Below are 11,176 nucleotides of genomic sequence, written 5' to 3' on the forward strand. Positions count from 1 at the left end.
GCTGGGAAGCAGAAGCCCCGGGCAACAGTTCCGTAGGTCAGGCGGGCAAAAGGCGCGGCCTCGCCACTCCAAAGCCACCGGTCGTAGGACATGGCTGCTGTAGTGGGGTGCCTGGTGTGAGGTTGCCTCAGTTTCGCGCTCGATCCCCAGCGGCTCATTTTGCCCGGCGTGGAGGAGTGTAGCCCGCCCGCCCGCCGCCGCCCTATCGTGTCAAGAACAGTAACGTGTAAAAAAACATTGGGCTAGAGATTGTGGCTGTACCACAGAACGTTTCCTCTATGGGCGGGGGGGCACGCCCTAGGCGCAGGGCGGATTCCCTTGACAGGAGCCCGCCCCACCAGCCCGCCTCGCCTCCCGCTACAGGCGACTCCGCCTCTGCCAGCCCGGGAGGGACGGGGGAAGAGGGGGAGGAGGCGGAAGAGCCGCCGCCGCCGCTGCCGGGGGAGCTATGACTGGGCCCGCGGCCGCCCCCTGAGCGGCTTCTTGGTCCAACATCCACCCGCCCGCCATGAAGAGTCCCAGAGAGGAGGCGGAGCACCCCGCAGGTCGGTCAAGAGCCAGAGGGGACACGGCGGGAGGCCCACGGAGCATGTGCAGAGCGCTGGGTCCGCCTGTGGGCTGATCAGGGTGGCGATCCGGGCTTAGGGGAAGTCCTCCTCTGCCGCGCTCCGTGGCCAAGCGAGCACTCCCGCGGTTGCTGTTTACATGTTTAAAAACATTTCCAGGGAAGGTTTGCAGAACGACGTGTAACGTGTGCGTGGTCCAGGGTGCGTGGGCGGAGAAATGTGGCAGGCGCCTCCTGGTCCCTTCGCCCGTCCGGCGCTGGGGCGCCCAGCGGAGGTGGAGGGGTGAGGGTGCCTGTTGTGCTGCAGACGTCGACTGAGGCCGCCTTGGCTCTGTCCCTGGCCGGCACTTGGAGGGGGCGGGGGGCACGGCAGCTCATTGACAGGCGGCTTGACGGGCTGCAGGCTCGCTTCGAAGCCGCCACTCCGCCAGGGTTTCAGGCTTGAACGTGACGCCCTGTTCCTGGCCACACAAGTCGCACGAACTCCTCGTCTCTCGTAAACAAGAGCGACGCACGTCGGGAGCCCTTGCTGGTATTAAGCGGGAGTGTGTTGATTAAACATCTTTTGAGTACTTTTCTCACAGCCCACCAGCCACTCAATGGGGCTCCTTACCTGGCCTGCCTGATTCGTCTTTAAACTAGTAAACCCAGGCCCTTTCTTTTAGAGGCCCTACAAGGCGAGATCTCCCCGCCCCAATTATTTCCTTTCAAGGGTGGTTCCGGAAATGCAAGGAGTACCTGGGTTTTCGTTAGATATTCCTTTAGGGCATGCACACATTTTTCTGCACACCTGGGAAATTACATGGGTTGACCCTATTTCACTGCTGGCCTGATATGGCAAAGTTCATTATTCAAGGGAGTAATTGGTTTAGTTGCAATTGTGCACACATTCAAGTGATGAGAAGCCTGTTTGGAAAGCTGAGTTTTGACTTTGACATCGGGGGTTGGGCGGTATGCAAAAATTAATAAATAATAATTATAAACTGTATTTGCATAGTTTCCCTTCAAACAGTGATGCCACTTTCTAGAGTTCATCATTGGAGATGTCCTGATAAAAGCAGGGCATTATTCCAGGTTGTTTTGGGAGTTTGTGTTTATTATGACCCCACCTCCAATACAGTGAATACAGTTTGGACTCTAGTCCTACAACTTTGAATGAGCAGAGATCCAGTCTGAAGAGAAGTGAGGTTGGCCAAAATTGTTTAATTAATAAAATTGTAGAAGAAATGCCCTGCTCCATGCACGCTACCTGATCTCCTATTCTGATGTCCAGGTTCGAGTCCAGGAGCACCTCAGAGACTAATAAATATGCAGGCAGCATCGATTCTCAAAAGCTTATACCCTGAAACTCTTGTTGATCTCTAAGGCGCTACTGGACTCCTGTCTAGATCTTCTACTGCAAACCAACATGATTGACCTCTGAAGCTGTACTGGGTCAGTTGCTCCTGAGCTGCTGCCTTAAAGTGGCTGTCCATCAGCACTCCAGACCTGGTTTCTGTGTGTCCTACTTCAGTTGCACATGTTGCAAGATTCCTGGCAGTGTGCCTGTCAGGAATGTGTGCCTGTCAGGAATGGCAGAGATTTTGCTTTTCCTCTACTCTATTCTGCTATGACACAGAAGGGAGCAGAGGAAAGACTGAGGATTTGATACTGTTGCAGGAGGAGGCAAAGGAGGAGAGGGGCAGAACTGGTGATCTCAAACATCTGGTTGAGAGGATGGGAAAGAACATTTGGAGGTCTCAGCTTTGAAACTGCCCAATTTGGCTGTTTTCTACTCCATTTACCATGCTGAAAAACATGCTAAAACACTGTGCTTTTAATCATGATTTTTTTCTATGAAAAAAAACCAGTTTTAATAAACATTTTGCCCACTTTCATCTTTTTAACACTAAATAATCCCATTAGGTGGTTATCCTGTGATACCAGTTTGCATAATCAGCTTCATAAATTTTATTTAAATTAGGTTCTCTGGAGTTTTAAAAAAATGCATGCAGATTTTTACACAATGGAATGAAAGATGAGGCTTCCCCCAAGGGACAAATAAATGTGTAGGAAAATGTCTCTTTTTCTGCCATGTTGTTCATTAATTGCTTTTTCCTCTTTGGCGCAGGGGACTACGTGCAGTTGAAAGTGCCAGTTCTGCAGCAGTGGTACCATTGGGACTGTGGGCTGGCTTGCTCCAGGATGGTACTGCAGTAAGTAAATTTGGCCGGGGCCAATTATAGCACTTACCACCAAAATAGTTTTGGGATCTGAGAAAGAGTGAAGGTTGCTGGCCCTTTAATGAATGTGTGACTAGCTATAGTGCTAGCTTCTCAGTTGTTAGAGGGAGAAAACATGGAGGAAAAATAACTGAAGTCTCAGTATAGATTCTTCTATCAGAGACTGATTTATTTGATGTAAAAAAAATATCTAAGAAATCATTATTTCCCCCAGTGGTATACACTTGTATCATATGACTGATTTGCATTGCTCTTTAAGTAACTGTAATCAACAGGTGGCCTTTGTCCTCTTCATGTGTTATGCATATCTTGCCCTTTTCCATTCCACAAGGTTGCTGCTGTTTGTGGCCCACAAATAACAATGGTTCTGATTTTCTCTGTGTTATGTTGCCTGGGTTTCATCTTTTCCAACCTGCTAGCTACCCTGCTGAACTCGTCTTTCCTTCCACAGAGGAACATGAGCTTTAGGTGCAGGAGAATATTTAGATGTCTACTTAATAGATATGAAGCAGAAGATTTTCATTTCTCTCCATCCCTTCTGCCAAGACGTTAGTCCGTGCGCTGGTAATTTCCCATCTTGACTACTTGTAACCCGCCTCTCCTCTTGCCCTACCCGTTCCAAGCAGTTTCCGAAACCAAACGTCCTTCCCTGCACTTTCTTTCCTCTTCATTTCTGAATTCTTTCAGTGGCTTTTCCTGCAAGTTTCTTCTCATTATCAGGTCATCCCATAACCCTGATCCTGAATGAGCTACTCTCTCCTACTGTTCCTGAAGTTTCTCCTACCACCAATGTTTTCCTTGTCTTTCTTCTGTTTGTCACAATTCAGGTCTAGTTCAGACACCATCGTGGTTTCCACTCTGGGAATGTGCTACAGGCTTATGCATTTCCCCTACATGGCCCTACCCCCATGGTTTGTGTGAATCGTAATTTAGATCTATGGCCTTATTGGGGCTAAGGTTAGAGCTGATCAGGTTGTCCAAAACAGATGGCTTGGAAGCCCATTTCAAAATGTGATTTCAAGGGAGGCCTGGTTATTTCAAACCATAGTGGTGAGCCCTAATGTGGCTGTAACATTTAAACTGTAGTTACAGAAAGCAATGGGAGTGGGGGGGATGGGGGTTGCAGCACCTAGCGGGGAACAGGGAGCACAGAAGCAAACTCTGAACCATGGCCCCTTCCGCACACGCAAAATAATGCATTTTCAAACCACTTTCACAACTGTTTGCAAGTGGATTTTGCCATTCCGCACAGCTTCAAAGAGCACTGAAAGCAGTTTGAAAGTGCATTATTCTGCATGTGCAGAATGAGCGCATGTCTTAGAGATCACTTGATCTGTATCTCAGTCAATGTCTAAGGAAACTTCCCATTGGATGTTTGCCAAAGTTTTTATCCTCCAGTATTTCACTTGCTCAAAAAAACCCCACCTGTAACTATCAGACCCTTTTCTTTGATCCCTACTGCATTTACAAAAATGAGCTCTAAAATACATTTACACTTACAAAAATACATTACCCAGTAAACACACTAAGTCAAGAACAAAGAATCAAAAGGAAGCAAGCATTTAACATCCCATTGCTTTGAATGTTGAGTTCTTTTTGTGGTGCTGGGGGTGGTATCTGTTTTAGGCAGATTCTGTAATTCTATGTTTCCCATATGCCATATGAAAGGTTTCAAAACGTTGTTTTTTACCTAATGTTGAATCCGCCCATTTTTTTAAACTACAGATACCTGAATCTTCTGAATGATGATCAATTTCAGAAGGCCATTCAGGAACTCCGGCTGACAAAAAGCATATGGACCATTGACTTGGCCTACTTAATGCGCCATTTTGGTGTGAAGCACAGATTCTGTACACAGACCCTAGGGGTAGACAAGGGTTACAAAACCCAGGTCAGTTTCCTGATTCTAACACTGAAATGTTGATGTTACCTACATTCTGGTTTTCTGACAAAGTGAAGACTGGGATTCCTTAGGAAGGCCATTTGAGGGCCAGTCCATGGTTTCCTTAGGAGAACAACACCAGCGGTGAAGAAGGCAAACCCTATGCTGGACATTATTTATTGTATTTATTTTTATTTTTTCAATGTATGAGTCGCTCTCCCCTGAAGGGTTCAGGGCGACATAAAACATTATTAGGAAATGGACTGAGAATGAAATAGTAAATGGTGTGTCTCTTGGTGCAGCCTCAGTTGAAATATTGCATATCATTCTGGTTTCTGTCTGTAAAAATCATTCAGAGGTCTTTAAAATTATGCATGTGGTGAAAGTGGGTAGAGCAGTGATGGCGACCCTTTTTGAGACTGAGTGCCCAAATTGCAACCCAAACCCCACTTATTTATTGCAAACTGCCGACCTGGCAATTTAACCTGAATGCTGAGGTTTCAGTTTAGAAAAAAACCAGTTGGCTCCCTCTTCCTCCACCCCACCCACTCGAGCAGGGGCCAGCCTGCTCTAGCCTCCAGCAAGTCCTGCGTGCACCGCTCTGTGCCTCTCTAGCATCTCTGCCTCTTCTGTGCCCCCCCCCCCCCCCCCGGGCAGCAGCCACTTGGAGCACAGGCACCAGCCAGCCAGCCGAGTCCTCCCTGCTCACCACGGTGCATGCATGTCATGCTCAGTGGCCCAGGCCAGCCTAGATATGTGTGTGTGGGTGTGATTTTCCATCCCCCCCGATGACGAACTCTGTGTGAGCGTGCCCACAGAGAGGGCTCCAAGTGCCACTTCTGGCACCCGTGCCATAGCTTCACCATCACTGGGATAGAGGGAGATAGTAATAATAATTTTAGAATTTGGGAGCTACACAATGAAGTTGATTAGCAGTAGGAACAGAATAGACAGAAATAAATAATTGTTTACTCAATAAGCAATTTAATTATAGAGTTCACTGCCAGTGGATGTACTGATGACCACAAACATAGATGACTTTAAAAGGGGGTTGGACAGATTTGTGGAAGATAGGTCCATCAATGACTATTATCCATGGTACGTAAAGGGCTTCTTCTCAGTGAGGCAGTAAACCTCTGAATATCAGTGCTAAGGGGGAAGGCCTTGGTCTCTGTGTCCTGTTCATTGGCTCTCCAGAGCAACTGGATTGGCTATTGTGTGAGATAGGATGCTGGACTACTGGTTTCATTAAGCAGGACTCTTTTTAATGTTCTTAAAAAATACAGTTTTATTAAAAATTCATAAATATTGCAGTCTGTCTGATTTTTGCTTCTGCTGAACTGCTGTGTTGTTCTAGATCCCATAATTGTGTATCCCCCAATGCTTAACTTCGGACAGCACATGCTAATATAGCTTGGTCCCTTCACAAGCCACCTGCTTCAGATTTGCTCGTGTTGAGAGTCATATTGACCAGCTTCATTGTCTTCTTTGTTTAGTCGTTCTACAGGAAACACTTTGACACAGAGGAGAACCGAGTCAACCAGCTCTTTGCGCAAGCCAAAGCCTTCAAGGTGTTGGTGGAAAAGTGGTGAGCTGTCAGTGGTGTCTTTTTCTTTTTTTGCTTTATTGTGCAAATGGGACAACTCTTCTAGAATCATTAGACCCAAATGTGAAAGCTCTCAAGTCAACCCTTCCTACAGATTTTCAGCTGGGCTTAGAGAATTGGGAGCCAACTCTCAGACTGGTACTGGGGGACCCAGGGAAGAAGGGAAGAGCTGTATCTGCCACCCAGAGGAGGAACAAGATAAAAATGCAGTAGAATGAAGTTTAAGAAATAAGTCTCTCTGAACTCTTGAATTGTAATCCTGTGCGTATTTCTCTGAAAGCAAGGCCCATGTAAGATTTATTCTCATGTTAAAATTGAGATCCGTAAAGCTGTTGTTGCTTTAGTTTTCAAAACTGTCTCTCCAGGTGGGAGTACTTTGTGACCTCTCTTTTAAATTACATAGCTTGCTAAAAGAAAAAGAAGAGTTTGGATTTATATCCCCCCTTTCTCTCCTGCAGGAGACTCAAAGGGGCTTACAATCTCCTTGCCCTTCCCCCCTCACAACAAACACCCTGTGAGGTGGGTGGGGCTGAGAGAGCTCCGAGAAGCTGTGACTAGCCCAAGGTCACCCAGCTGGCGTGTGTGGGAGTGGACAGGCTAATCTGAATTCCCCAGATAAGCCTCCACAGCTCAGGCGGCAGAGCTGGGAATCAAACCCGGTTCCTCCAGATTAGATATACGAGCTCTTAACCTCCTATGCCACTGCTGCCCAATAACATTCAGTCGCATTTGAAACTTGGGGGCTGGGAGCTCTTGTTGTTTTTGATTATACAAAGTCTAAGATGTGTTTCAACATTCAAGCCTTGTGGCCATGGCTAAGAATAATAGTGCTTCATCTCAAGCACAGTCCAGTTATTGGGAAAAGATCATTTTTTTAAAATCCTCCATGCAGGACTAATGTGCTAATGGAGATCTGTCGTGCAGACTTTTAAACCCTCCACACTCTTATTCCAGAATAAAACACATCAACATATAGCTCCAAATTACAACATTTACTATGATGCATGTGCAGTTGGAATTTTCTTATTCACGTGTTCCCATTGTAGCCCCAGTCTCTTGTCCTTGAAAATTATAACGTAAGCTTTATGCAGAGATGGAAGGGTTCATATGTGTAAGCATATGGAATTTTTACAAATATAGTCATTACCTTAAATTTTTAACATGCTTATCACTGGCACAGGCTCAAAGCTAATTTATTATTATTTATTATAAACACCCAACTAGGTTTCCCAAGGTGGAGCCAGTTATGGAATTCACATTGCAGTGGCCAGCTTAGCCCTTGGGAGAGGCAATGAACAAGGAGTTCTTTTAAACTACTTCATATCTCTATGCCAGATGCTTACTGGAAGAACTCCCTGAGGTCAAAATGCACATTCATGGCCATATGTTGCATTTCAGCACATGTTGTGTAGACATTCTGCTAACATTGCCTAAGAAATTACTGCTTTTACTTACAGTATCTAGATGAACAGCAAAAAATGCTTGGTGTCTATTCTAGTCCTCAAGGACATAACTGAGGCCTTCACTAACTGGCCTACTTTCTCTCCATCTTTTTCTACAGCACAGTGACTATCCAGGACATCCAAGAGCACTTGGCTCAAGGCCATGTTGCCATTGTGCTGGTGAACGCAGTCCTATTGCTGTGTGAACTGTGCTCCAGCCCGGTCAAATACTGCTGCTTTCTCCCAATTGGACAGAAGTGCTTCTGCAGGAGCCCCGACTACCAGGGCCATTTCATTGTGTTGTGTGGCTACAACGAAGCCTCAGGGAGTATTTATTACAACAACCCTGCCTATGCTGACCGTGAGTAGCCACCCGCTGTATCCACTAGTTTATCCTCCTCTCCAGTTCTGTGAGCTTTTATTTTTTTTAAAATTCAAACAATGCTAGTCAAAGTTTCTCTGCCCTGTGTCTGCTATGTGAATTAATGGTGACAGTGTGAGTGACTGGAGAGCCCCGCTCATATTCTCACCATGTCACAAAGCAGTCTCTCTTGGTCTAGCCTGCCTTACAAAGTTGTTGTGAGGAAAGAAGAGGGATGATCCTATGCATACTACACAGAGCTTTTTATTCATTAAAATGTTTAAATTCTGCCACATTCAGAACTGACTTCTGATGAAGTGCAGACATATAAAATAATCAAGATATTAATAAATCCATCCATCCTTGGAAGAAAAGGCAGGATAAAAATGTGCTAGAATGATTGTTTTAAAATATTTTACATAATAATAGTAAAATATTTTAACAACTATGTTGTTACTGCAAGATGTTTATAGCAGCACTCAGGGTTGGATCCAGACTAATATTTCTGCACAAGTTTTTCCACCAGTGGATTGTGATTTTTCTACTCCTCCCTCCCTTCTTTGGCAGCTCCAAATTCCCTTCTGAAATAATTCCAGGGACTATCCTCTCTGCCAGAACAGGATTTTGGTGGGTTTGGGGCTGCCGGGGGGGGGGGAATTGCATTTTATGTAAGTTTTTAGACAGAGGCTGGGTGGCAATTTGTCAGGAATGCTTGGATTGTATGTTCCTGCATGGCAGGGGGTTGGACTGGATGGCCCTTATGGTCTGTTGCAACTCTGTGATTCTATGAAACATCTGATCAATATCCAAGCCCGAGTTAGTCTCTGAAGCATGGGCTGCTTGGTTTATCATTCAGGAGGCTGCTACTTAGACAGCGCTGCTTTCTAACTGTGGATTCACATTATCTGGTCTTGTGGACTCTTTCAAACTCCAATTCCTCATTGAATACATGTCGGTCCTGTCCCACAGGAACATGCAGCACCAGCATCAATAACTTTGAGGAAGCCAGGACAAGTTATGGCACAGATGAAGACATCCTGTTTATTTACACAGACAGCTGACATTTGGGTCTGGTGCTTCCTGTTTATCATTGGCCCAGCCTGCCCAGCACCTCTGGGCAGCTGGCTTGTCTCAGGACTCCTGCCACAGAGACTTTGCTCCCAGACTGCAGCAGAATTGCAAACAAGGGATGCTTTAGAGACGTTGGTAGAGGTACATTGCTGTCCCATTGCCATCTTTTTATTCTTGACAATGAAATAGCCTGTGTACATACACTATGCTATATACATACATAGGGATGTGTATGTATTTAATTTTAATTTTGCACACTTCAGTTTAAAATGCAAAACCAGACTTTCTTTTCCTGTTGGATGTCAGACAGTTTTCCTTCCCAGGAATAAAACTCTCAGAAACCAGTTCTATTAATGTTAGTCGTCACTTGAGTGCATATGGAGAAAGGAAGAAGCAATGAATGAAGACACATCCTTCATCCAGATCACAATAAAATAAACTATTTTGAGGCAGCAAGAGGAAGAAGTTACTGCTGTCTAAAAAGGATTGCACTGACGGAAACTGATCCCCACAGCTACTTATGAAGTAGAAAGGGACACGCTTGTGGTAACACCGTTCTTCTGAAGGAATCTCTGCATTCAGTCATCAACTTCAAGTGTGAGATCTATTTAGCTGTGTTGGCAGCAGGCTGGAAGTGCTTTCAGAAGATGGTTTCATTAGGTGAAGAGGAACATTTTTGCATAGGGACTGCACTAGTGCCTCGGAAACGGTGGTGTGAATCTGCCCACTGCATGCCACCCATTTATTTTCAGATACTCTGCTTCCTTCCTCAGAGTAGCTTTTGGGGAAGCGTTCCAGAATCCTGAATGTACTGAGCCTCTTCTCAAGAAGATAAATATTTTCAAGGTAAATTTGGGAAGAGTCCTTTGCTAACTTGGCAGTCCCAACACTATACAATTAAACAACTTTAACTCTTTGATCTTAAGCGTGATTAACAGTGGAAGTGGGGTCTGCAACCCCACCACTTGAACCCATAAGATTATGAATACAGTCCCCCTCCAGTACCACTCGAGTGACACTAATGGCCACCCACGGGTTCAGCCTCAGTGTCTTGTTTTTAAACTGACACAGTGCTGTCAGAACAAATCTGTAAGCAGATGACTTGGCCATAGAACGATGCTTTAGAATTCACTTAAGCTCACGCAGTTGGCAGAATCAGCACAGGGCTAGCAGGCAGGGAGGGAAACTTCATTAGTTGCTACAGACCTGTAATTGGAGACTAGACTCTGTTGCCAACATTATTCAGGGACTTCCAAGGCAGAGACAGCCAGATTCAGAACTGAAACAGGGAAACTTCTCTTAGCTGAGTTTTAGGACAGGTGCTAGCCAGAACCCGCTTCCTACCTCATCAGTACTACACTCATGCTCGGATGGGGGCTTCCCTGGTGATTGAAACAAAACAAAATAAAACTTTCATACAGCATAGCCTATTGTGTACTTTATTCAAAAGTGTTGCAAATACACAGAATCAGGGGTGACACTCTTGACATTAGCCAGTGAAGTGGGAACAAAAAATTCTGGCAGGGACAGACAATTGAAATAGGGAGACTCTAGTGGCAGGACTTTGCTTGTGGGTTTTTAAGGAGCGTGTGCCATAAAATGCCATGTTGTTTGGGTTCAAAATCTCATCCACCCCATATAATGAATGCAGTGAGACAAGTGCTTTAAATAATCTGAAAAATGAAGAATCCCATTGCACTATAAACACAGATCTTAAAAAACGAGGCAAACATTTGGCTCCTGCTGTTGCGGCCGTTTGTACCAGGCGCCAAATAGTTCTGTGTGTCACTTGGACTGTCTGAATCCCTTGTTTTATGTACAGCTCCAGCATTAGAGTCCACTTGCAAGGAGTGGGGGTGGGGAGAACACAGGAGTTTGCAGGGGGCCAGCCATGCTATGAAAGCCACACAAGAGGGGCAAGAGCTTGATCTCAGATCTCTGTCCCGTCTATCATTATGCTAATCTTTTGTTAAAACGATGTATATTTTCAACAGTGAAGGGACAATAGTCCTTTCCGCTGAAGAGAC

The 11,176-nt window shown here is 45.4% G+C and overlaps 1 protein-coding gene across 1 annotated transcript; it reads left to right on the forward strand.

Annotated features, from left to right (window-relative positions):
• Positions 1 to 34: 34 nt before the first annotated feature.
• GUCD1 (guanylyl cyclase domain containing 1) lies at positions 35 to 10,574 on the forward strand. Its single transcript, XM_048514261.1, has 6 exons — positions 35 to 545; positions 2,676 to 2,760; positions 4,513 to 4,678; positions 6,166 to 6,257; positions 7,837 to 8,078; positions 9,048 to 10,574. Exons 1-6 carry the CDS (start codon positions 509 to 511, stop codon positions 9,137 to 9,139), a joined length of 714 nt encoding a protein of 237 aa, XP_048370218.1. The 5' UTR covers positions 35 to 508; the 3' UTR covers positions 9,140 to 10,574.
• Positions 10,575 to 11,176: the final 602 nt, after the last annotated feature.

This window comes from Sphaerodactylus townsendi, linkage group LG13 (assembly GCF_021028975.2).
Source record: "Sphaerodactylus townsendi isolate TG3544 linkage group LG13, MPM_Stown_v2.3, whole genome shotgun sequence".
Taxonomy (NCBI): Eukaryota; Metazoa; Chordata; class Lepidosauria; order Squamata; family Sphaerodactylidae; genus Sphaerodactylus; species Sphaerodactylus townsendi.